We start from the raw sequence: 27,854 nt of genomic DNA, 5'->3' as shown, positions 1-27,854 counted from the left end.
TTCTTCTCATCTCAGAGGATGTTGCTCTTCCACAGGAAGAGGAAGGAACCAGTTGTTACTGGATGTGTGGGCGGAGAGAGCTGTGGGGCATTTTCAGCATGCCTCAGGCTCAGCTGTGCGAACTGGGGGTGCAGCTGAGATTCCCAGGCCCGGGACCCCGGGTAGTACTGGAGCAGTTAGGGGTCACGGCTTAGACAATATCTCAGGGAGCTGGAAGGCAGAAATAATACCTGGCACTTCAACACCTCCAGTTCCCAGAAACGTGCTAATTTTCTAAAGGAAATTGTAAAAAAGTACCCTGTTGGGCTGCCAGAGAGCGTATTTTATAAAATCTTTTTGGAGAGCCTCTCCTTTTTTTTTCTTTCTTCTTTTGTACATTTTATAGAGAAGAATTTAAGTCTTAAATTATTTTTGTTGAAATGTAATTTGTGTAACTTTTTTTGGTGAAAGGAAACATTAATGTAAGCTTTCTTTCTCTGTGACCTTGAAACTGTGAATAAAACTCAAAAATTAATATATTTTTCAATATAGCTAAGTCAAACCTTGGAACTTAAAATCATTATGATTTTTTATTAAAAATATATTTTATTTGAAGGAAAAAAGAAAGCCTCTGACCTACACTATTAATCTCTTTTTCTAGCTGTACTATCTTGGTAAACTTTACAGATTATCAGATGTGTCATCTAAAAATAAAAGAAAAAAAGAAAGAAAAAGAAACAAGTCATGTTCCTTTAACAGACTAAAAAGTTAAAAAGTTTTAGTTGGATTTTTTTTTCCTTTTTACAATCCAAAAACACATTTTTTTAAAGGTCAGCTATCATAACCACAACTGTTGGTAGTTTTCTAACATATGGGTCACAATATACTTCAAAAGCAAAGACACAACTAACTTGGAAGTAGTCTCTTTCTATCTCTAATATTTTCTTTCCTATCTCTAAAATAACTTGTATCTGAAAAAAAAAAATGTGCTGTTTTCGTCTAAATGGTAATAGTTCTGGGAAACCATTTTTCTTCATTACTTCCATTGATTATCATGTATATCTTCTTTTTCAAATGTCTGACAATTTAATTACTTCATTTCTTACAATTTCAAAGGACAACGTTTTAAAATTACTTCTCAACCCAGATGAGAATTCCTCTTTTATTCCTACTAAGCATTTCAAGAGTTACATTTAACTTTTGGAGTTCCTGATTAAAAAAAAAAAAAAAAAATCACTGTGTCCTACTTAACAGGCTCATTATTGTTTGAAATGAAGACTAAAAGTCTTTTAATAAAAGGTGGACAAACTGTGGAAGGTACCAGCTAGTGAGCCCGGATATAGATTCTACAAATATCTATGTTCATTTCCCTTCAAATGCTTAGACCAAGGGTCAGGAGAGAGATAGCACAGGGCCACTGAACCAATGTCTACAGATACGGTTCACATGTCTGTTTCCTTAAAGCTTAGTAAGCAGCAACAAAGTTATAAACATACCTAATTTCAGAAATCATATGCACTAAACTTACAAATTAAATGCTATGTTAAAAAATACAGCAAAGTTTAAAAACTTCAAAATGAATCTCCCCTGCCTCCAAATTTGGAGGTGGTTTATATATGTAAATCCAGCAATGTTAGCACACAGGAAAGAAGGGAAAGCAGGAGGATTGTGCAACCTGATTTTTACTTATTTTCCTGGAAAAGTAAACGGGGAGTCTGAGGACAATAAATTGCATATTACCATTTTACACTTTTAAAGTTATAAATTTTAGTTTTGAGATATTTAGGTTTGCATACACTGTGTTCTTTTGAGTAAGTCTTTCCAAATCTTTGCTTACATAAGCACTTAGGAACTGGAATAACTGAACTAGTTACACAATGTTGTTCAGTAACCAGGACAAACTGTTGCCACAACATCCATGGAAATATTCCCTCTGTATCTGCGAGTTTACTCTTTGTATGTCCATATATTTTATCAATGAATTAATATTTTTCAGAGAGCATACACCATATGACTATCTCCATGGAAGCATGCAGCATTTTTCTTCCTAAAAATACGCTGAGACAAAAGTCTTTCCAACAGGGAAATGAGTGCGCTTTGCTGAAAAACACCCATCTCAATGACGTCTAGGAGGGAGGAGTGTTTTACCACTGCGCTTCCCTAAGTCACAGCAACAGCAGAGTATCAGATTCAACTGATCTGATCGCTTTCCTGAGCCTAAAAAAGGATGTGGTAAAGCCACAGTTCAGCAATCCCGCTGGCAAAATGACGCAGAGCCAGGAGATAGTCTCAGCTATCCTGAGGTTACTCAAGGCTACACCTTCCCATCCCTGGGGAAAGGAGGTAGGGAATCCCACAGCTGACATCCAACCTATCAGGAAATCCTCTTGGCTCTGCCTTCAAAACACATCCAGAATCAGATCACTTACACCACCTCCTCCGCTACCACTGTGGGTCAAGGAACTCCGGACGGCCATCTGACTATTCAGTAGCTTCCTAATTAATTAGCCAGTCTGCTTGCTTCTCTCCACCACCACCCCCGGGCCGGTTCTCAACACAGTCATAGCTGCAGTGAACCTACTAAAACCCAAGTCAAACAGGTTCCGCCTCTGAAGGAAAGCCTCTGCTGGCTCCTCTCACTCCCAATCTGCCCTTCCAGCACTGCTCCCACTTGCGGGGGTAACTGCCCAGATATCCACATGGCTTATCCCCTTCACTTCTCACATGTCCCTTCTCGCGAGTCTCATCCTGGCCGTACCTAAAGCACATCCCTCCTCCTGTCTGCCTTCAGCCCTTTCTATACCTTTGCGTTCTAGGGGCGGGGGGCTATATATGCTACGCCCTACCAGTCTATCTTTTTGTACAGTCTGTCTTTTAATCTGTGAATTGCCTGTCTTCCCCACTAGGATGTAGGAAGCAGGCTACTCGGGGGCAGGTGTTTTTGTTTCATTCCCTTTTTCTAAAATCAAGAACAATGAATGACACAGAAGAGTTACTCAACAATACGGATTAAGAGACATATATGTTGTGGGTAGGCATGTTCTTGGCATTCTGCCACATCTGCTACCCACTGAGTCAAGCAACTTAAAGATCCCAAACTAGACTGATGCACTTTGATTGCTGTGGTATGTATTTTCAATTACTTCTGAGACATCTACCTACACCTTGCTCTTTCCCCAACTGGAATGTCCCCATTAAAATCCTATCCAGTTCTGGTGAGGTCAAGAACTCGTCAAAAGATTCCTTCCAGAGAAATTCTCTAGTTTCCTCCAGCCCATTAATGATATTTTCTGAGTACTTCCATCAATAAACTTTCGTGACGATCACATACACTTGGTATCTACTATACTCCAAGTGTCGCTTATTTCTTAAACTCTTATTATTTAAAGATTTTATTTATTTATTTGACAGAAGAGATCACAAGTAGGCAGAGAGGCAGGCACAGTGAGAGGAGGAAGCAGGCTCCTTGCTGAGCAGATAGCCCCACACAGGGCTCCATCCGAGGACCCTGGGATCATGACCTGAGTCGAAGGCAGAGGCTTTAACCCACTGAGCCACCCAGGGGCCCCTAAACTCTTATTTCTGTTGGGCTAGATTCTAAGTTTCTTGAAGTCAGCTCACTGAGCATCTCGTGTTCTGTCTTCATGTACTATAATCTTATATATTTTGACTGATGGAGCAACAAAAGACTGTAAACCCATGACTTTTTTCCTATAATATAATTGCAAATTCTCATTTATTGTAAAGAACTAATCTGACCTGAAACACTGTCCCCAATTCTAAAGAAAGACACCCACATTATGTTCATAGTCTACACAGTTGCCAGAATGAAGATGAGAACACTGTGAAGAATCCATGTTTTGACAATCAGTCGGAGGAAACACTGGCAAGATTATCAACCTCATTTTGTTCATTTGTAGGACAAATAATAATAAAATTAATACATCAAACATAGGAATACAGTTGACCTAGAATAAAACATTTTAATAATCCTAGAATATTTTAACCAACTGAGCCACCCAGGCGTCCCTATTAATAATCCTAGAATATTTTAAAATAAATTTTGTTTATAGTCAGTATTAAAAAAAGACTTTGTTAGGATACAGAAGAGAAATTCCTATCTTGCCTGCCTTTTATAGGAGAGAGGTGAGAATAGGGGAGGGTCTGGAACATCCCATAGGGCCACATCCAATGTCAGTGCTAATGCTAAATGCTGCTCTACAACCATGATGTTAAAACGGTTGGTCCAGTTCTAACTGAATAAATGAAAATATTAAAAGAATATTAAAAAATATTAAAAGACCCAATGGAATCCTGGAAAACCCTCAAAAAATCAGTACATAATGAGTAAGAATGCAATCAGAATGAAGATTTAGGGATTCGAGATCAACATTTAAAAAATTATATCTATTTGACAGTCAGTATGTCCCTTTACAAACTGTCCCCCCAATTCTGTTTTTGTTTGTTTGTTTATAGAAAAACTTCAAAAATGCAGACTGGTGGAGCCCCTGGATGGCTCAAGCAGTTGGGTGTCTGCCTTCTGCTCAAGTCCTAATGGGATGGAGCCCCACATCCAGCTCCCTGCTTAGTGAGAGTCCACTTTTCCGTCTCCCTCTGCCCATCCCCCCTGCTCCTGTGCCCTCTCTCTCACTTTCTTTCTCTCAAATAAATAAAATCTGAAAAAAAAATGCATATTGGTTATGGCTTATTTTGATCCTGAAATATTATATCAGATGTCCTGCCTGCTTTTAGAGGCACAAGTACAAGCCGGGAAGATTCCAACTGTTATACTGTATGCCATGACTTGTAATAAGAAACCATCAGAGCGGGGTGCCTCGGTGGCTCAGTGGGTTAAGCCTCTGCCTTTGGCTCAGGTCATGATCTCAGGGTCTTGGGATCAAGCCCTGCATCGAATCGTGCTCTCTGCTCAGCAAGGAGCCTGCTTCCTTCTCTCTCTCTACCTGCCGCTCTGCCTACTTGTGATCTCTTTCTCTGTGTCAAATAAATAAATAAAATCTTTAAAAAAAAAGAAAGCATCAGAGCCCAGATACCCGTACTCTCAGATCTATAAATAATTCTGAATGTAATATAAAATCAAGTCAAAGTAGGAATAAAAGGCAACTACTTCTATCGTAACAACCCTGGCTTTTGTCCTACTAGGAAATATGACAAATTAAGGCTTGAAGAGTTATCTTTTTTATGTCCCATCTTGATGCAATGAATTCCAAGGGAAATTTCTTCCAGTCTTCTATGAAAACCAAACAAATAAATCCCCCAGATAAAGAGTAACCACCACAATAAAAGCCCAAACCACCTGTTTGGTTTTTTTGGTTGTTTGTTTGTTTGTTTGTTTGTTTTTGGCTTCTGGTATTTCTCTGGGTTTTAAAATTATAATCACATGCAAAGTTCAAATCACAAATACTCAATGCAGTTATGCTTCACGCCAGACTGGAAACAAATCTCCTTTACAGTTGTGCCTGGTTTGTTGTACAGAAGCAAACGAAAAGTAGCCAAGGTACAGAGACTATAGATTAAGAATTACTTATCAGTAGATTAATGAGAAGATGAACATTTAAAGTGATTTCACTTTAGTTTTCTACCCAATTATCTATCAATGAGCTAAAAGGAAGATACATATATATGTATACTGAAAATTTAAAGGGAAAAGTTTTAGAGATATTCTTTATAGAAAAGATGCTGTATGAGCATATATTTATATCTTTAGAGAATGTCCTAGTGAAATAAATAAAATCAGGAATCCTTATAACTTGCTCTGGAGGCAACCAGCTATCTTCCAGATTATAAAAGAATCTACCTAGATGGGACTTCATTAGCCTAATCCTAAACTGATTTATGGCAAATATATTTTTGTTTTCCTGTGTTTTTTTGGTCTGTTTTATTTTTATGAAGCATTAAGCACATAACTCAAAGTAACAGTAGAGACTTTTTTGTAATACTCACTACTGGGTTGAACCATGGGAAATCACTGACATTAGACTATTTTTGGCAATTTCCTATAATCCAACCTTATATTATCCCTTATGTGGACATATTTGTACTCTTCAGTCTTATTAAAGGTTTACTAGCATAGCTGCAAACTTATCATGTATTCGTCACACAGAACTGTCCTCTCAGAATTTCACATACACTGCAGTCCCTGAGTTAGGCTACTATAACACGGACTAGTTGACTTGGGCACCTTTGGATCACCATCAAGGGATAGATACTCTGCTATCACTGGCTAGGTGGCAATTAGGCCACTTGCACAGCAAACTGTAAAAAAAAAAAAAAAAAAGTCTGGGTTATTCAAATCACGAGACTTTGCAAAACTTCAACGGTACCAGCAGGAAGCCTGAGTCTCAAAATGTAGACCAAATTTTGATGATCTAGGATAACTTCTAAGCCAGGAATACACAAATCTTGTAGAATAACAGCTTCATCAGAAGGCATCACCTCTCTTTTGGTCCTCTTACAGCAGAGGCAAAAACATAACTCACTGGAATTTATGTTTTTCAAGTAAATCATTGAATATACATCTACTGACTACCTATTATAAGCCACCAACCCATGTGGCAACAATTAGATGTCCACTTAATTTTTAATGCCATAAGTAAGCTATTAAAGCAGAAGTGCTAAGAGGAAGATTTTATAAACATGAATACTACAAAAGACAGGACCACGGACCTGCCCCTGCCCGAGATTCCGTGACAATTCTACTTGACAATCAGCCTGTTGGTTACCTTCCCTCCCCCAACCCAGGGGATTTCTTTTTGTGAAACTTCTCATGAGTGATCTATGAGTCTTCTCTGCCTCGGGTTAAGTACAGGTTTTTTGTTTGTTTGTCTTCTTGCTTTTTAAAGATTTACTTATTTATTTGAGAGAGAGAAAGAGTGAGAGAGAGCATGAGGGAGAAGGTCAGAGGGAGAAGCAGACTCCCTGCGGATCTGGGAGCCTGATGTGGGACTTGATCCAGGACTCTGGGATCACGACCAGAGCTGACGGTAACCAACTGAGCCACCCAGGTGCCCCAATAAGTACAGTTCTTTCTGGTACAGGATAGATTCAACACGGACTAGTCCCTCTACAGAATTCCTCTACCAAAAACACCATTCTTGAGATCTGCTGGAAAGGGTGTAATGTCATAAGGTCAAGCATTTTTGTTTGTTTTTTGGCCACCCATTAACAATTTCTCCAAAATACTCAACTACACTGACACCATCACAGCAGTGTGACCACAGAGCGTGCATGCTGTTCCTCCCACTCATTCTTACGACTAGTTTTGCATTGACTAGTGGGAACTGATGGAAGTAATGATCTGCCTTGCAAAGGCCAACAGACTCAGACTGAAAGGCTGAAACTCTCAGTGTATGACTTTACACTAAGTAAATTATATGTATATAGTTATTATAAACAAAATTGCAAGTACTAGAAATTCTTAATCCCCACATAAACCATCAAGAGGGATGGACAAAGAGAAAGGACTGCCCTTTTTATAGCTTCTCAGGAGAAAACTATAAGTGAGTTTAGCATCTCTGAAAGGCAATTAACAGAGAAGAAAATCTGTTCTGTGACAACAAAGTGAAATGTCACCTGGATGGCACTTTAATAGGGAATGAGACAGTGAGTACAGGTTAGACTGAGTTTAAGGTCATCAGAAGTGAAGGCTTTTCTGAGAAACTGGTGCTGCTCCCCCTTGTGGCTATTTAGGCACATTGACTCTGTACAAGTTTTTTTTTTTTAGACCACTTTTTATCTCCTCTCCCACACACTTTTTTTTTTTTTTTAAAGATTCTATTTATTTATCTGACAGAGAGAGATCCCAAGTAGGCAGAGAGGCAGGCAGAGAGAGAGGAAGGGAAGCAGGCTCCCCGCTGAGCAGCGAGCCTGATGCGAGGCTCAATCCCAGGACGCTGGGATCATGACCTGAGCCGAAGGCAGAGGCTTTAACCCACTGAGCCACCCAGGCGCCCCTCCCACACACTTTTTAAGGAAAATGTATTTTGCCAAATAATTTAATGCCACTTAAATGTTAAAGAAAACTTACTGTGGTAGAATCAAAAGAAAGGACATCCACAACAGGGGGAGAAGTCTGCAAATCAATTACCTCAAGCTTTGGATTAATCTGTGTATATAGATAAGAAAAGTTAACATTAGTTTTTTCTACCATAAGAAACTGGATGCTATTTGCAACAACCTAGAGGGTATTTCCTAATACTCTAAAATTAAATATATTGCCATATTTATGAATATGGATGCAGACATTTTAAACATAATATTAGCCTATCAAATCTATCAATGTATTAAAAACAGATCATTAGGACAAAGCTGAATTTATTCCAGGAATAAAAAGTTGATTTTACATTTGAAAATCAATATAATTCACCTTTATAAAGGAATTTTTAAAATAAAATAAAATGACCCACCTCCAGAGATGCAGAAAAAAGTCCTAGCCAGTTCATTAAAACAAGAAAAGGAATAAAAGGTGATAAGAAGTAAGAATTAGAACAGAAGAAATAAAATTGTCATTCATATGTAATTATCTATGGTTTAATTCCAAGGGAATCTACTGTTAATCATTAGGACTAACAAGAGTTCATGAGATCCAAAATCCATACACAAAATCAAATTCACGTCTATACTTCAACACACAGAAAATGTAAATTTGAAAAAGACATCATTTATGGGGCGCTCTGCTGGCTCAGTCAGTAGAGTATGCGACACTTGATCTCGGAGTGGTGAGTTCAAGTCCCATGTTGGGCATAGAGCTTACTTTAAAAACAGTAAGAAAAAATTTTTAAAAAAGAATAAAAAGACATAATTTACAACACCATAAAAATTTTAAATACATCACAATAAACATACAAAGATGTGTAAGATCTCATGGGAAAAATAATAAAACTAACATGATAGATATTTAAAAAGACTTGAATAAATAGAAGGCTATACCACCAAAAGCTCAGAAACGGCACCCTATATACATAGGAAATAAATACAAAAAATAAATATAGTATATGAAAAATAGCACAACAAATCAATAGAGGAAGGATGATTATAGTTGAGAAAACTGGCTCACCATATGACATACAAAAGTGTACAGTAGATAGATTACAAAACCTAAATGTTATGTTAAAACTAGGAAGTTATAAACTATAAGGTAAATAAGAATATCTTTGTCACATGGGGTCAAGAAAGACATCTTAACAAGAGCTGCAAAAGCAAAGCCACAAGGTAAAAAATAACACCACCAAATTTTTAAAAAACCTGATGCATCTGACAACATCAAAATTAACAACTTGTTTAACAATGGACACCACAAAGTTAATAATCTGATCATGGAAAAGGAAACAGATTGTGCGGTCTAAAACTGAAAAAGTAAGTTTTTCTTACACAGCTACAAATCACTGTGAAAGACAGTGATCTCAAGAAAAAAAATTATGGAAGAGAAAACCTAACAGTTGACCAGCAATATGGAGAGGTTTACAGAAACATTAGTAATTAGACCAGATTAAAGCAAAATGCCACTTGACACCTATTAGATTCTGAAAATGAGAAAGCTCAATGATGCCAGCCTTGTTTATAGCAGTACTGTTTATAATGGTGAGGAAAAAACAAAACAAAAAAGCTACAGCTCCAAATCCCCTAATGTGTATCAACAGCGGAAAAGACACATAAGTCATGGTAATTACATTCACTGGAATCCTATACAGCAGTGAAAATAAATGAAATACAACTATGTACAACATATGTTTGTACAAATTCAGAATCCAAATGTATGACTCTCAGGATTTTAATTTCTTTTTAAAGATTTTATTTATTTATTTCAGAGAGAGAGAGCACACATGAGCAGTGAGGAGGGGCTAAGGAAGAGCGAGAATTTCAGGCAAACTCCCCACTTAGTGCAGAGCCTTATGTGGGGCTCGATCCCAGGACTCTGAGATCATGACCTGAGCAAAAGGCCGAAGCTTAACCTACTGAGCCAGCCAGGTACCCCACAGGATTTTAAGTAAAAAAGCAGTTTATGGAGAAATACACTCAGTATGATTTCATTTCTATAAAGCTTAAAACCATCTAAAACTAAGTAACATCTAGGTATAGGTTAAAATGTTATAGTATATGAAAAAATGAAAGCAAGGGAATCACTAACTAGATTGGTGATTACTTCTGAAGGAGGTTACTTCAGAATTCAAGAAGACCAAAGGAAAATAATTAAAAATAAAACCACATCATCACCAAATACTTATAAAGACTGTGAATATAAATTAGTTAACAAAGGGCAACAAAGGTAGGAGAACTCTGTATCAAATGAATGGTACCAGCAATGAGTATACAAGAACCTCAAAGAAGAAACTGTTGACTGGGCACTTAGGGAGAAAACCTTTTCTATGGAGGAAACATAGGAAGGGCTTAAGATGGATCCCTAAAAACAAAGGTTTAGGAAACAAACCTGGGACAGAGGTGAGGTAAAGAGCATTCCTGAGCACAGAGGCAGAATGCTGACATGATCCTTTTGGAAAAGGCAGTAATAAGACAGGTTGGCAAGGGGCAAGCTGGGAAGGGTGAAGGAACTGGGGAAGACACAGAGAAGCTGGGGCCTGCAATGCGGTTTAGCAAGGTGAATTTGACAGAGGCCTGCAGAGCACCAAGAAGGACGTCGGGTAACAGCGAGAACACGGTTACAGCAGTCCAGGACTGTGCTGATAAGGGCTGAGCCCAGGGAAAGAGGAGCAGAATGATTTTTTTAAAAATTACTTTTATTAACATATAATGTATTATTAGCCCCAAGGGTACAGGTCTGTGAATCATCAGGTTTACACATTTCACAGCACTCACCATAGCACATACCCTCCCCAATGTCCATCACCCAGCCACCCTCTCCCTACACCCCTCCCCCAGCAACCCTGTTTGTTTTGTGAGATTAAGAGTCTCTTATGGTTTGTCTCCCTCCAGATCCCATCTTGTTTCATTTTTCCTTCCCTGCCCCCCACAACCTCCCACCCTGCCTCTCAAATTCCTCACATCAGAGAGATCATATGATAGTTGTCTTTCTCTGATTGACCTACTTCACTCAGCACAGTACCCTCTAGTTCCATCCATGTCATTGCAAATGGCAAGATTTCATTTCTTTTTTTTTTTTAAAGATTTTATTTATTTATTTGACAGACAGAGATCACAAGTAGGCAGAGAGGCAGGCAGAGAGAGAGGGGGAAGTAGGCTCCCCACTCAGCAGAGAGTCCAATGTGGGGCTCGATCCCAGGACCCTGGGATCATGACCTGAGCTGAAGGCAGAGGCTTTAGCCCACTGAGCCACCCAGGTGCCCCAAGATTTCATTTCTTTTAATGGCTGAGAAGATGTGGTATATAAATATGTGTGTGTGTGTGTGTGTGTGTACACACAGAGGAGCAGAATGATTTTAAAAACACTTATCATGTTTGATGGGTATAGCTAGAGTTCTGGAAACAATAAGAGACTTTTATAATTATCCAGCCACTTGTGTTAGAGGTACGTGCCCAGGAGTGTCTGTGTCCCAGGAAAGGGGTTAGCACCATGCAGGATGAGGACCAGGGCCTATCAGCACCTCTGTTTCTTGCTGGCTACTCCAGATAACAGAAAACACAGCCTCCTCCTATCAGCTCTGAATCCACTGGGTAGGCCACGATAAGAAACCGGAGGATGAAACACCTCCCTTCCAATCTTAGCCTAGCTGGCCAGAGAGTGCCTGCAGATATTTTATTCTCTTTTATCTACTGCCACCTAGTGTAGACATGAAATCACTTACCTATGAAAAATACAATCTGGTTTTACCCTCTGAAATTGGAACTGCTCAGAAAATCTAAATCCCGTGGAAACAGCATCTCTCACAGAGCAATCCGTAAACTTCTCCAAGTTGGAAAACTCTTGATGTGACTAACAAGTTGCTGCCACATACATTAAATGGAGCAGAACGTTCTTACTGAGTAAAACTCTACAGACTTCTCCAAAAGAGAATGTGGGTGTGGCGGGGGGGGGTTGGGGAGGGTTGGTGGGGGGTGGGCTAGGGGTGAGGGGTAGGGTGGCGGGCAGGGAGATGCTTCTGGTAAGGCTCTTCACCAGCTAACCTCCAGGAATATCAACAGTCCATCCTAGCTCTTTGTCCTTATTAAGGGAAAGAACCGCATCATAACTACACTCGCCTTGACGTGGAGTAGACTGCCTTCTGAGGGGCTGAGTTCTCTCTGTCACTGACCGTGTCATTGAGGGGTTTGTGCAGGACAGAAACCTTGTGCAGCATCCCATTCTGAGGCCCTGTGTACCGCCACACTGAGGAGTCCATAAGCACAAGGACTGCTACTAACAAAATTCAGAAGGACAGGAATATGCCTATCTTGTTCTTTGTTGCATACTCCAAAGCTAGTACAACATCTAGCACATCTGTACTTACTGCTAACAGAGCAGCATTTAATTTTGATTATTTTGAAGCATTACCTCAAAATGGTTAAAAGAACAAAATGGAACCAGAGTGTTTGGGTTGAAATGCAAGCACTGCCATTTACTAACTTTAAGTTTTAACTTACACGTGCCTCAATTTCTCAAGGAATAAAAACAGTACTTCAAAGAACTTTAAAGGAAGATTTAATGACAACTTATATAGGCTAATTAGAGTAACTCTGTATGTACTTAATATTGCTATTATTACTAATATTATTATGTAATCTCTGAAGAATATTTATTGAGGCCTGAAACAACATAAACATATGCTATGGTTAGAAATAAAATACAAGATTTGTAGAGAAGTGATCATTTTTTATCCAAAATTATGCTTCTAACCTTAAGAAAAGGTTGAGATAAAAACCCAATCTCAGACCTGAAGACTTAAATTGGTCATTTTTCAACAATGGATCATGGCCAGACTGTCACAAATTATTATGATAGAGATAGCTGGTTAAGTTAAAGGAATGTTTCCTTCTTGTTAAATATCACACAGAATTTCCTGTGCAATATTAAGAACTTACAGATTAAAATCAACTCAAATGGGTACTAGAAGATTAAAAGCCACCAGAACAATTATTTTATTAATAACTTCTTTTTAACCTACCATAATCCCTTCTTACAATATTCTGCAGTTATCCTAGAATAATTATTTTGGTGCCTGTGACCCTTAGGATGGCTTTATTGTCTTCCCATTAAAATATGCAAAAGAAGAAGGTACTGCACACAGATTAAGTTCCCCTTCAAGAAGGAAATCTGGTTTTATCCAGGGGCAGAACTGTGCAGTTCAGCTCATGCCAGTCTGAAGATGATAAAGACAGCATGAATTAGCGAGGATTCTGAGTTAAGAATCCTTTCCCACCAAAAAAAGAAAGAAGCTGTTCTCACGTTTTTAATTAAGATGCAGTGCCTTAGCTGGCTCAGTCAGTAAAGCATGCAACTCTTGATCTCGGGGTTGCAGGTTTGAGCCCCACGTTGAGTGTAGAGATTACTCAAAATTAAAAATCTATACATTTAGGGGCACCTGGATGGTTTAGTCATTAAGTGTCTGCCTTGGGCTTAGGTCATGATCCCAGGGTCCGGGGACTGAGCTCCACGTCAGGGTCCCTGCTCAGCAGGAAGCCTGCTTCTCCCTCTCCCTCTGCCCCTGCTTGTGTTCCCTCTCTTGCTGTGTCTCCCTCTGTCAAATAAATAAATAAAGTCTTTAATGAATAAGTAAATAACTATAAATATAAATAAATATTAAAAGAAAAAACAAAAGATGGAGTGCCCGAGCCAGAAGTGCCACGACAAAGATGTGCAGTCAGCCCAGAGGGAAGCACATGGGAGGGACCTGTCCTGCGCAGCTGGAGCTCGGACTGCATGCTGCGCGCTTTCTTTCACGTGGCCTTCTCTCGCGCATTCTAAAAGCAACCTGCTATCACCCTCTCTATCCATGTAGTAATTAGTAATTTACACATTTCCTCAGCTGGAACCCAGGCCTAAGACTCCACCTTCAAACAAGCAAAGCACAGAAGCTGGCAAATGGGTCACTTTCGTAAAGGGCCTCTGTCACCCAGAAGGCTGGGATTATGCCACTCAAATGAGCCTCACAGAAAACACACAAAAATATAAACCACAGGAATTTTCTGTTGCTTCAAACTCAGAAATAGAATACTCATGGTTACTATAAAAAGAGCCAATTAGGGAAATTAACAAAATCATTTAGGAGCCATTTTTTCCTACATCTTTCAATAATACCTTTTTATACCTTTTTATCATGAATTCTGACCTCAAAAAGTTTTTTTCTAATTTCAAATATTTCCAGAGTAGCCTATCATATATAAACTGACCTTGCCCAAATCTTTGAGGGGCGAAAATCAATCCAGCACATTTAGCAGTTCAAGGTCAAATATACTGATCATAAATGGACATAGTCGTATAACATCTATTCTGATTCGTCCCCTTCCATCCTAGGTGATATTGTCAAATTAATGTTTTTTTGGTTCTAGGAGGGATCCTTGGACATTAACTTGAAGCCTTCAAAAAAATTTGATATTTACCATTTATTTCTAATATTAAAGATATCCTCTGTCCAGAAAACTTTACATCCTTGCTTACTATAAGAACTTTTCAAGAAAAAAGAAAAAAAAAAAAAGGCAAACGGTTGTTCATATGCAGCATCCTATCACTTCTCTGGTATTTTATATCACGTGGTCTGTGGATGTTTCACAAATATACGTCACTCTGTGTACTTAATTGAAGCAGCCGTGAGTGCTTGATAGATCATTTAAACGAGGAGCACAGAGGCGGACATTCTTAAGGCCACAAACATAATTCAGTCATACTGCTCGACATTATGTACAGTATGACTGAATTCTAATTCCAGGAGGAAAGGTTGGTTTTTAATAGATTTTTCAAGTGTATATGTGAAAATTATGGTTGAGAGTGACTTTGCATGACTGGGGTCATCTTGACCCAGCCAAGCAAAGCAGCCCAGCCACTTTTACTGCTTTCTGGCTGCTGTCAGAGCCGAGCTTCTCAGACAACTTGTTGACATTTTCAACGAAGTCCAGCACTCTTAAGTGGGCTGGGGCTGACAGCAAATCACAGAGAAAATAACTTGGGTGTCTACTGCAGGGGTGGTGTGGTGTCATGGAAATACCACTCAATTAGGAGCCAGGAGATCTGGGCTCAGCCTGCAGCTCTACCCCCCATGACTCTGGAAAGGTGGCTGACTGGATGACTGGGCAGCATCGACACTGAGGACCAAGCCCAGCCAAGCCCCAGAAATGCTAGAGTAAAAAATACCACAAGTCAATAACCAGCTGGGGTAAAACAAGAAAAGGGGACTTCAAATATATTTTACATATACATTATGTGAACACATGTGATCCCAGGGAATCCACAAATTCCATTGTAGAAACTGAAACAAAAATGTGATGAACCACAAATTATATTACATTATTTCTTTCAAAGAAATAAAAAAAAGATACAATAATCATCAATAATCATGATGATACAGTAACAAGCAGTAAAGACATGGTAAATAATCTGTTTAGAAGAACTGGAAAGATGGTCAGAAGATGGAAGGACAAAAATTATAACCAAGAAAAAACTAGAATAGAAATCCCCAAATGAGGATAAACAAAATCTAGAAAATAATCCAAAAAACTCAAAAAAGTTTCAAAAACGTAAACGTACACACACACACAGTGACTAACCAAAACCAAAGTCAAAGCGTGGACTGGGGGGCAGGCATGAGGACCGTGGAAAGAAGTATGGACCCACTACGTAAACAGTGTGTGGGGTGACTGCGTTTCCACTCAGGAGTAAGTGTTAAGAACTCAAAACAGCTACTCTCAAAGCAAAGCAAGGCTCTGTTGATGATGGAAAAACAATTCAGATAAATAGGTAATAGTGATTTCCAATATCAGCTCTTGGGAGGAGAAAGAGGCTTAAGAATAATTATGCAAAATGGGAAGAAACAGACAAACACTAGCCAAGTATCCAGCAAAGATGAATTCTGACTCTGAAGAGAGCAGAACATTTAAATCTATAGGACCTAGGGGAACTTGTCAACAATGACCTATAGCTAAATAGATAATTACATATTTGAAAATACATGTAGACAAAGTAGGCAAATAGTAAAATGATTCTCAGTGATTAGGCTTAATGCCTAAATTCTCTTCTTTTTACTGTCCACATTTTTTTTCCTATGGTCATAAAGAGGCTGTAAGATACCTATTCCAGGAACTGTTATAAAAATTCTTGCCTTTCAGCCCCATTCTCGTGATAGCCATCACAGATGCTCCCTAAACACATGAAGAGTATGAGCTAATTCAAGCTACAGGGTCAACACTGGCCTTAGGTTTGATTTCTCATTTCCTATGACACAATTTTTTGTGTCACTGACACAACTTTTAAGCTTTATTTCTAGACCTTCAAGCCATGAATCTGAGGCTTCAACAGAATTACACACTATCATTACTTATACTTTTGCTGTATTATTGAAAATAAGTGTTTCTCAAAGAGCTGCTGTTTTAAGACATAACTAAGTTTTATATAATAAAGTATAATTTCAAGCATCTAGTTGACCAGTTGCCCCAAAATGCAAACAGGCAGATGACTGGGGTGCAAAGTACTCACTTCAATGGTCTCGATTTTCCCTTCGTGGGGATGTGGTGTCCTTGGGTATATATCGGCAAGATGAGGTGACGCATCAAAATGTAACCTTTTGAGATTTCTTTTTATCATATCCTTACAATTCAAGTCATCAAAATTAGTCCTCCATAATAAGACCTATAAAAAATCAATACATTGGCACTTAAAATTGACTTGCACATAAAACCAACAGAACTAATTAAAAAAAAAAAAGTTTACATGATTGTTCCTCAGACTAGGAAGGCTGAAATATACATTTCAACTGTGCTACTAGTTCCCACTACTACTTTTCTAAGGGTGAGAGAGATTTAGCACTTTCAATTGCCTTCGTGTCCAATTTAGAATTTATGCTAAGAAAGTAACGCATTCCTTTAAAATACTCTCATGTTTTCAAAGTTCAAAATCATGTTCTTAGCAGCCCACCTCATTCAGTCCATCTGCCTATGGATGACTTTGGACACTTCCTCAAAAATGCAGATTTGCTACATGAGCAATTTATATTTATCATCCTCAAGGGGCTTAACATTTGAAAAAAAGACCTAGAGATAAAAGGTGAGGCAAGAAAGAGTTCAAGTGGAAGTGCCACACCTGCACTGGGACCTCAGGAAATCCCACATATAATTAAGTGTCAAGAAGAGCACAAGAAATAACCACTATTTGAGTTCCAGAAAGTGTCAGAACCGGTACTAGTTCAGCAATGAGACAGCAGACTTCCTGGCATTAGAGTAAAATATAAACTCAGTGATAATCATCTTAACACCTACAAATGAGCTGGTTGTAAGAATCCTAGCCAACATGTTGGATCCCTTTACCCTCACCAAATCAGAGAAGGAGCTGAAAGATTTACAAACCTGTGCGTCTGCACCTCCTGAGCTAAACAGCTCTCCACCTTTTGAAAATGAAACAGTAAAGACGGGTCCCTAGGAAATAAATGGAGATTTGAAAAAAACAACAACAAAAAAAGCACTTGGTATTGTTTTCTCTAGCCAGAAAGACTGTATGAATTTTTCATCCTAATCTATAATCTATCGATGTATGCAGTAAGTCTGATAGAACCTATCCAGTCAGTGCCAACTAATGTAGGCGGAGTAAAGATAATCAAGGAACCAACCCAATTATATTAAAACACATACCAATGATACTAGATTAAAAAAGCAATACTAATACAACTATGAAAATACACTTTCTTTCCATTTAAAGAAAAGCTTCTAAACGTGTAAGTGCATAAGAATGTCTGTTAAGATTTTCTGGTTTTGGACTCTTTGTTCATCAAATCACTAGCGGAAACCGAATGACAAGTGTGTAAGGTAATCTGGACAAAGGCCATTTCCTGACCACAAAGGGCTTCGCAGAGCTCGCCCCTCACGCGGGAACAGGGAGTCACTGAGAGTTTTGCCAGAGGGCGGGAGACAGGCAGAGAGCTGTGACTGTGGAACACTGGGATCACGACTGGAAGAATGATGAATTCGGGCAAGAATTAATATTTGGAGCCCACTGAGAAATGAATGCAGTTATCGAGGTGAGAGGTAGTGAGAACCTGAAATTAAGCAATGACTGTGGAGTAGGGCAAGTCACAAGATGCATGGCCTTTAGGTCAATTTTTCCATCAAGAGTAACTCTTTCTCATCTCAAATATATTACTAGATGGTTTGTTCTTAATGTCCTTAATTGGTGTAAGCAAAATTGGGGGGGAAATCATTTTGTATTTTTCAAGTAGATCATCACACAGACTTTTGGGTTATTATAGACTCTTAAACATCTTCACTCTAGACTGAAAAATTTCATCTTTGTGTACATTGTTTTCCTCCTAAAATATATTTTTCCTATTATTCTGAATTATTATTACCCTCTATTATTCCACGGATATTTTAACCCTTGATCCCTTTTATTGGTTGTTTATTCAGCCTGAATCCACGGATATACATGTATCTGAACTAGTTAGTGTCTATTCCTGCTTTGCTCTAACACAGCTGCAGAACAAATGATAAAGCAAAGCAGGAAGCCAGACAGGATATATGAAGGCAGAAAAGAACCCCTTCTCCCCTACACCACAAAGCCTATTCTATTTATGGAGATAAACAGATCACACTTGGTTAAAAGGAAGTACCTAGTACATCTTAAAACAAAACAAAAACAAAACAAAACAAAAAAAGAGGATGCAGGATGCATTCTAAAAAATTTAAGAAGTCTGAATATTTACCCAGAAAGAAGGAATAGTTTACACTTAAAAACCGTTTTTGTTTAGTGCATTGTATCCTGGGTGTGTGTGTGTGTGTGTGTGTGTGTATGTGAGATTGAACAGGCTCAATAAATAACAAGCCTCTCCCTCACTGGGTTCTAAGTCAATTAAAAATTAACACATAGGAATGTCATCTTTCTTGCTGCTGAAGGCTTATAAAGAAAAAATGTGGCTTTATCTGTGGGCAAATGGGCTGAAGAACTAAATCCCAGAATGAGTCACATTTGAGTACCCTGTCACAGGCAAGACTGAACAAAGGCAGGCATGCCCACAAGAAATACCAGAGAAAAACACTGAGGACAGGCTCCTCACAGAAGGCACTGGGCTCTCCTTGTTGACTTTCTCCTTCTAAACTCACCAATCAGATTAATGAAAAGGAATGAGTGAGAGGGCTTGCAAGGCTGAGTGGCAGAGCTGTGGACAGCCTCCACATGAGGGGAAAGATCCGAAGTCAGGAAAATGCTTCTCCATGGCCATCGGATCAGGCAAATCTACCTTACATACTGAGGAAGCCAGCAGTGGAGGATTAGTTTCAGGGCTACTGAAAGATACACATTGATTTTGATAAGAATTACAATAAGTAATATTTCTAAGAGTTGCTTCCAGAGGATAAAAACAAAGCCCTGAAAGCAAACATTCTATGTGAGTCATAATGGTAACGTGAGCTATACCTGGAAAGATCATAAAGATATATAATAAACTGGGCCAACGCCTTAAAATATATGTTATTTAAAAAGCACAAATCCTAGTGTTAATACCGTATGTCCTTGAAGGGTGTATATGAGCCTTCCTTCTAAGAGATCCAGAATCTTAAGTGTACCGTCTGAAGAGGCAGTGATGAGGTAGTGGCCCGAAGGATGGAATGATACACAGTTAACTCCACCACTGTGAACTAATTCATGGGAAAGAAAAGCAACAAGTTCAGAGAACAATTTCTAATTCTAGAGATGTCTCTTTGCCCTGTTAGCAATATTAGCTTGAAAACAATAATCCGTTAAAGCCAATGTCTCCACGATACCAAAATTCCACATAGGTCACTAAAACAAGTAAGTAGCTTATAATCATAGATTCAACTTCCAGCAATGAGACTGAACAGCTTTAAAACTGGAAGTATGTCATGAAGGATAAGCTAGTTAACCATAACTATGAAGTCTTCAGACACATTACCAATACAATATAACCAAAAATGGACTGTAACGAGCTCACATATGGTATAAATGAAATTTCATAACCGATTAGTGACTTGAGGCTTGGGTATGAAGAGTGTGGCAGTCTATTCGCAGAAGTGCAGTCTTGCTAGCTTCTCCGAGAATTCATTCCTGGACACCATCTTTCCAACAGGAGGCAGCATGACACAGCCATGAGAAGGCTGTTCTTCTACGTACTTTATAAACAGATAACCCTAAGCTAGTTCTAGCAATTATTTTAGCAAGTTACTTATGCTCCTTAAGCTTCAATTTACTGATCTATAAAATGGGGGCAATAATAACAGTAACAATAATAATAATAGTAATAATAATAATAGTAATAATAATAATATGTCCCAGGGTTGTTGTAAGGATTTAGCACAGTATTATACTTATTTTTAAAAGGGAAATGTGAATTTAATATAAATCCAGTACCAACCAAGAGATCAACTCATTTCTCTTCTAGTTTCAATACATAGGCACAGGAAGATGCCATTTTCCACCACTTACAACACCTATTTGTGCTCACAAAACTTCTGATTCGGAATTCAGAATTAGTTTCTATCTCTCATACTATGCAGAGAACCAACCTGTGAACATCTCACTGTAGCTTCTTTTTAGCAGTCCTGGCATCACTTTTGAGGTCCCTCCCCACCCCTCTCCACTCTGACACCCGTCCCAGCTTCCCACCATGCTGTTGATGGAACTAACTGCTGTCGAGTCCATTCAAAGGCAGCCCCCTGCCTCCCTTGAAGAGGGCCAAACCACTCTGAGAAGCATGGGCTGCGGCTTAACAGTTTCCTGGAAGGGGCAGGCGGCAACTGGATTTTGTTGTCATGGAAATTGTTACCTTGATAATGCTGAAGCAACTTGTTTACTCTTATATCCCAGATTTTCACGGTATGATCAGAACCTGCTGATGCTATGCATGTACCATTAGGGTTAAAATCCACAAAATTTGCAAACCTAGGAGGAAAGAATAAGGCAGCCTAATACTCTGATTTCTTTCCCTTCATTTCTTTATTTGAATTTTAATAATGAAATGTCACCTTAGCAAACCAACCCATATAAATGCACAAAGGGAATGGACTTACCCTACAGAATCTGAGAAGTTATTAACACACTGCTTATTGGTGGTATCCCAAATTTTAATAGTTTTATCTTCACTGCATGATACAATTAGCCTTCCATCAGGTGAAAATCTGGAAAGCACAAGAAAGAAGACTGCCTTTGTGAAAGGCTGCTGAAAGTCACTCACATGCCCTACCCCCGACACACACACGTCAGGCTGGACATATTAAATACGAGAGACCACAGTTACCACACCATGTAGCAAGGTCATATTCTACAACCATCTTTGTAACTACAAATAAGCAGGACAAATGACAATGACAGACCATATCAAAATACACTATACAGACCAACCAACTTTCTTTTTTCCTTTTATTAGTTGATTTAAATGATTTAGTTTTATGGCACTTGTTCTAGGTCTTTGATTCAACTCTTCACTCCTCCCAAGCCAAATACCTTATTTTTAAAAAAAATCATTCTTTATCTCTTTCTTCTACTTTTGTCATTTTCTGGTACTATCCCTATGACCTACAAGAGCCTTTACTACTCATCCCACTAACCTGTAGTCAAGCTTTCGGGAAGAAATGGATTGGCATGTTGAGGATTAAAATTAAATGATACCACCAACAGAAGAATCAAATCCCTAAGCGTAACTTCCTGGACTTTGGGAGGCCGGAAATCTCCAGTGGATAGCTTATTTATACAGAACTGAAGATGCTCATTCATGGACACACCTATCATCCACATGACCCACTCAAAAACAAATGAGACAATTCTCAGACATCTCATCTACTGCTTTCATGCACTCTCCTCCCTTAAGAACCTTCTCGAGGTTATTCTTTTTCCCCTAAGTGGTAGGGGGGAAAAAGAAGAAAAGATGACCAAGAAAAAAAAAATTAGACTATTAGGAAACTATGAATAGTATTTTTATTATTAATACTTTAGTAATAACGAAAACAAAACAAAGAAAAAAGGACTTAGGTCATAGACTGATGATGTTTCAATTTTCTTTGTACTTTCCCTCTATGCCCAGAAGACTGTAAAGGTCATTAATTAATGGTGTGGGTTGTAACTGAAGAGTTTCTTCTTGTTGTTGTTGTTCTCTCTCTCTCTCTTCTCTCCTCCCTCTCTGTTCTTAAGACTGACCTAAAAATGTCTTCCTGACAGAAACTTTGAATCTGTCATTTATGGACTGACCATATTTTTAAAAAGGGCGTAGAAGCACAATTCAGTTCTATGTGAAATAATTTTTTAAAATTCTGGAAAGTGGGGCACCTGGGTAGTTCAGTGGACTAAGTATCTGCCTTTGGCTCAGGTCGGGATCCGAGGGCCCTGGGATTGAGCCCTGCATCGGGGCTCCTTGTTCAGTGGGGAGCCTGATTCTCCGTCTGCCTGCTGCTCCCTCTGCTCATGCTCGCTCGCTCTCTCTGACAAATAAATAAAGAACATCTTAAAAATAAAATAAAATTCTGGAAAGTAACCTTGCAAGGAAATGCCTTCCATGCTGGGTAGTTCAGCTTGATTTGATTTCTTTTTTTTTTTTTTTTTTTGAAGATTTGATGTATTTACTTGAGACAGAGAAAGAGAGAAAGCACATGCACAGAGGGAGGAAAAGCAGATTCCCCACTGAGCAGGGAGCCTGATGCAGGGCTCAAACCCAAGACCATGAGATTGTGACCTGAGCCAAAGGCAGATGCTTAACCACTGAGCCATGCAGGCACCACTTGATTTTATGATAATATAATATTTTATTAATCTTTTCTTCCAGAAAATATGTCAGGAAGATTCACATATGAAAGGCAGTATTATAGAAATGCTTCAAACAGGTATGTATTTTACACAGATCCCGGGGAAGGAACACCTACTCAGTATCCTCATAGAAATAAATTTTGCATAATAATGCAACTAATATAAGGAATCAATTGTTTCTTAATAACTTGTTTTAAAAATCACTTACTATGAATATTTTAAAAAGTATTTCTAAGAGATTACTTGATTCATACATTTTAAGAAAGCAATGATGAAAGAATGGCTAATGGAATGACCAGATTAAAAATAAAGTCTAAAAACACTCACCCTTTGACATTACTCGCCAAATACCACCACTTCCATTATCGTCATTATCCTGCCTACATTATTGAGCACATATGTCTTAGAATGTTTCCTAACACATTACCTATAGCAACTCATTTAATCCTCAAAATAATCTACAGAGCAGGTGCTACTGGTATCCTCAATTTACAGGTGAGAATGCCTGGCCCCATAAAGGATCAGGAAACTGCCAGAGTCCTACAGCCAGGAAGGTCTGAGCAGGCAGTCTGGCTCCACAGCCAAACCTCTCAGCCACTCTGCTGAAGTCCCTGAAAGGAAACTTTCTTCAACTGGCTAAATGATTTATAGCACAGTTCAGTGTGGCTTCTGGGTAATCACACAAAGTTCTAGGGTGAAGGGAAACCATGAGGCAGGGTTCTGAGGAGGCTATGTGACTGAGCTATGACTGGCAGGCTAGCCACCAGACTATCCTTTAATAAAAACTTGTCTGTGCTGCTAGACTCTGTCAGTGTCCTTGGGGAGTTTATGGGGAAAATATTCATCCTTTCATTCAAATATTTATTGCACACCTGCCAAAACCTGGGCATTGTCCTGGGTAATGGGGATTAAGTGGTGAAGGAGACTGGTAAGATCCTGGCCCTCATGAGGTTTTTCATTCTAGGAAGGGCACACAAATAACAGCATTTTAGATAGTGCTAAGAAAACAGTCTGTAACAAAAAGGTGCCAATTTGTCAGTAGAAGTTAGAATGGAGCAAAGGGACTTTAAAGAAACTCACTAGAAAGTTAAAGAAGGGATCTTGGCTGGCTTAGAAATTCATCCTGAGCGGGAGGACCTAGAGCCTGGGAGAATTTCCAGGTGCTAAAGAAACGAAGGGGATGAGAAGTCAGATAAGCCGAGAGTGAAGGGCAGCGGGGGCGGGGAGCGAGGGGTTCTTCCCCCAGCTCAACACAACCAAAGGAGGACTCAGGGTTGAAGCTGTCCCCTTCCTCTGGATACCACCTTATAATCCCAACATACGTTCTCAAAAATGTTGTTGTTGTTGTTTGCCTTGGGAGGGGTTAGTGGATAGTGGTTTGTATCTTCTTTTCTCCCCTTTCATTTTAAATTAGTCACATCAAAAAGAGGATAGCCCCAATAAAACAGGCTTCTCTTTGCCCTGACTTTGGGGAAAAGGATCGTTCTTTCCTTTTTCAGGGCTTAAACAACATCTAACTGGGTTATTAATTTTAAGAATGTTAAGAGTATATAAAATGTCTACCGGAACATCAACAGATTTCAACCTCTCTAATTTAGCACCATTTAACCACCTTTTAAAACCTAGAAGGGGGGGGGGTGCCTGCTCAGCAGGGAGTATGCTTTTCCCTCTGCTTCTGCCCCTCCCCCTGCTCTCTCTCAAATAAATAAAATCTTTAAATAAAAATAAACAATTTGGGGGTGAAGTCTTTTGGGATTCCACATTAAGTATTATGTCATCTGCGAAGAGAGTTTGACTTCTTTGCCAATCTGAGTACCTTTTATTTCTTTGTGTTGTCTGATTGCTGTTGCTAGGACTTCTAGTGCTATGTTGAACAACTGTGCGGAGAGTGGGCATCCTTGTTGTGTTCCTGATCACAGCTGAAGGCTCTCAGCTTTTCCCCACTGAGAATGATATTCGCTGTGGGTTTTTCATAGATGGATTTTATGAAGTTGAGGAATGTTCCCTCTAGCCCTATACTCTGAAGAGTTTTAATCAGGAAAGGAATACTACTTAGCCATCAGATAGGACAAATACCCAATTTCTGCATCAATATGGATAGGACTGGAGGAGACTGTGCTGAGTGAAGTGGTCAAGCAGAGAAAGTCAATTATCATATGTTTTCACTTACTTTAGAGCATAATGAAGAACATGGAGGACATTAGGAGAAGGAAAGGAAAAGTGAATAGGAGGAAATCAGAGAGGGATCAACCATGAGAGGCTATGGACTCTGAGAAACAAACTGAGGGTTTTAGAGGGGAGGGGGGCATTGGGGGTTGGGTTAGCCTGGTGGTGGGTATTAAAGAGGGCATGTATTGCATGGAGCACAGGGTGTTGTACATAAACAATGAATCTTGGAACACTACATCAAAAACTAATGATGTATTTTATGGTGAATAACTCAATAAATAAATAAATAAATAAAACCTCTAGAGTGTGTCACTGATGTGGACATTAATTAATAGTGACTACTGGATTAGCACACATGAATTGTCTATAAGGTACCTGGGAAATTAACTGAATTATTTAATTCAACATAGTGATACTCATTTGAGAGAATCAGAAAATTACTGGACTTCTTTCTAGAAAAACTGGTTCACAGGTCCTTGAGAATAGCCCAATTATATAACAGAAGTTCTTTAACTTGGAATCTATGGATTTCCTAAAACTATATGTAGAATTGTATTATTATATGCATAGCCATAGAGTTATTAACTCATTAGAGAGCCAAAGGGGTTCATGAATCATGAGAAGTTTCAGTGTTCATAAGAAATCAAAATTTTCCTTTGGAAATTTCTTATCGTTGGGATGAATACTCTATAAAATGACCATTCCAGCCTTCAGGGCTCTGACACCAGAATAGGCACTGTTCCATGTCCCTTAAGAAACAAATAATCAGTAATTGGTACTCTGAAGTCAGCAACTATTCAATAGGAGAGGGAAGCAGTAAAAAGTAGTGGAAATAAGACTGCCCTGTCAATATATGGTCCTGGATTCTAGGGCCAATTTTGCAACTACCCAGCTCTGTAACCTTGTGAAATTCAAAACCACACTGGCTACTGTTTTCTATTTGTATAATGAGGGAGTTTGGATTGCATTCAGACCTAAACTTTCATAGACTCATTAAAAAATATATATATTGGCAGTCTCAGAGTTTGCTTTGGTGGGATTTTGTGTTTGCATACTGAAGGTGAAGTTCAAGGAAATAAGCAAAACATCTGTGTGTGTGCGGTATGTTTGTCTTTTTTTTTTTTAAGTGCTGGTCAGCATCAGAAGAGAACACATCTGTTAATGACAGGAACAGGATTTATTCCTACAGCTGCTGAGAGACAAAAAGCAGATGAAAGAGATATAAAAAGATTTAACTATGCCATGGAACATGCTTGTTGGGTCATTTACCACTTATATGCCCAGACTTCTCTCCGGGGATCTCCACCCATAAATACAACTGCTTACTGGGCGTCTCCTCTTGGATATCCTGAAGGTTCCTCCAACTCTGAACTTGTCCAAATCTGAACTCATCGTCTACCTCCCCAAACTGCTCCTTCTCAGTATTCCTTTTTTCAGTAAGAGAAAAGGAATACTGAGAAGCCTAGGAGTCATGTTTTGTGCCTCTTTCTCCTCCTCTACACCCACCCACTCCAATCCATTATCAGGCCCTGTCTCTTCAAACCATAATGGGAAGCAATGTCTTCCATTCTCCGCAGGCAATAAAAGTGATCCTTAAACACTGAATTAAATTCCTCTGATTAAAATGCTTTGATGATTTTGCATTTCCCTTGAGAAAAAGCCTGGCATCCTTCCCACTGCTTACCAGGTCCTCCAGAGTCTCCCCTCCTGTCTCGCCATCATCCTGCGTACTCTTCCTGACACGTATGTCTCTCCTCCCAGGTCCCTGCCCCTGTCTCAGGAAGTGTCTTCACGTGCTATTCCCTGTGCCTCAAATGCTGCCCCCTACTCTTTACCTAGTTTAAAAAACCTAAGAGGATTTTACTTGTCCTGTAAGCCTCCTGCTCAGCAGCACTTCCTCAGGAAGTCTTCTAGACCACCCCTGCGCTCGCAGCTTAGTTCCTCAATGTGGGTCCTTAGAGTAGCTCAGAGTCGCACTTAGGTCACACTTGTAACCAAACATTCTGTCGTCTTCCCCAACAAATGTAAACACCAAGAAGACAGAAACCACGTCTGTCTTGTTCATTGTTACACTTCCAGACACAGTAGATGGCACTGAGTAGGTCTAGGTAAATATTTCAGGCATTTAAAAGATTTTTTTTTTAAAGAAAATTGGGTCCAATTTAAAATATTATAACCAATGAAAGCTGATGTTTAAAATCTTTGCAATTTGTTGCACAGCATGAATGTACCCAATGACACTTAACTTTATACTTTAAAATGGTTAAAATGGTAAGCTCTATAATATATGTATCTTACCACTGTGAAGGAAAAAACCTCTGTAGTTCAGGTGGTCAAAGATCACTTGTAACACTACCAACAAGTGAAAATTAAAGGTAGATTTTTTTCCCCTAAAAATTAATGCTGGAAAAGCGATAATGTTGGAAACGTCTCAAAAGGCTATGTTTATTTTTAATGGAAAATACCATAGAAAAGCATACAGAATGCTAGAGTACACATGATTTTAAGAATATAGGGCTACAGGACTGCCTGGGTGGCTCAGGGGGTTAAAGCCTCTGCCTTCTGCTCAGGTCATGATCCCAGCTTCCTGGGATCAAGCCCCACATAGGGCTCTCTGCTCAACGGGGAGCCTGCTTCCCCCTCTCGCTCTGCCTGCCTCTCTGCCTACTTGTGATCTCTGTCTGTCAAATAAATAAATAAAATCTTAAAAAAAAAAGAATATAGGGCTTCAATAAGTTTTACCTATTAGAAAAATTCTTTGCCCCTGGAAGGAGAAAATATTTCTCATATTTTATATATAGATATAAAGATATAGATATCAAATGATAAATGTCTTCTTCATTACTCATTA

The 27,854-nt window shown here is 39.0% G+C and overlaps 1 protein-coding gene across 3 annotated transcripts in view; it reads right to left on the bottom strand.

Annotated features, from left to right (window-relative positions):
* The window catches only part of POC1B (POC1 centriolar protein B), a 100,630-nt gene that overhangs the window by 32,931 nt on the left and 39,845 nt on the right, over window positions 1-27,854 (bottom strand). For 2 of the 3 annotated variants that reach the window (XM_044228797.1, XM_044228795.1), the window contains 6 exons: window positions 21,109-21,216; window positions 20,865-20,980; window positions 19,586-19,719; window positions 17,440-17,508; window positions 16,574-16,726; window positions 8,024-8,101 (listed from right to left, as the gene is read on the bottom strand). In XM_044228797.1, the coding sequence (XP_044084732.1) occupies window positions 8,024-8,101; window positions 16,574-16,726; window positions 17,440-17,508; window positions 19,586-19,719; window positions 20,865-20,980; window positions 21,109-21,216 (658 nt within the window). The remainder of the gene's footprint in view (window positions 1-8,023; window positions 8,102-16,573; window positions 16,727-17,439; window positions 17,509-19,585; window positions 19,720-20,864; window positions 20,981-21,108; window positions 21,217-27,854) is intronic. The other variant, XM_044228794.1, reaches the window with a different exon arrangement.

The sequence above is a fragment of the Neovison vison genome, chromosome 12 (genome assembly GCF_020171115.1).
Source record: "Neovison vison isolate M4711 chromosome 12, ASM_NN_V1, whole genome shotgun sequence".
Classification (NCBI taxonomy): domain Eukaryota; kingdom Metazoa; phylum Chordata; class Mammalia; order Carnivora; family Mustelidae; genus Neogale; species Neogale vison.
The sequence above is the reverse complement of the archived record's forward strand: the minus strand, read 5'-3'. Positions and strand labels throughout refer to the sequence as shown.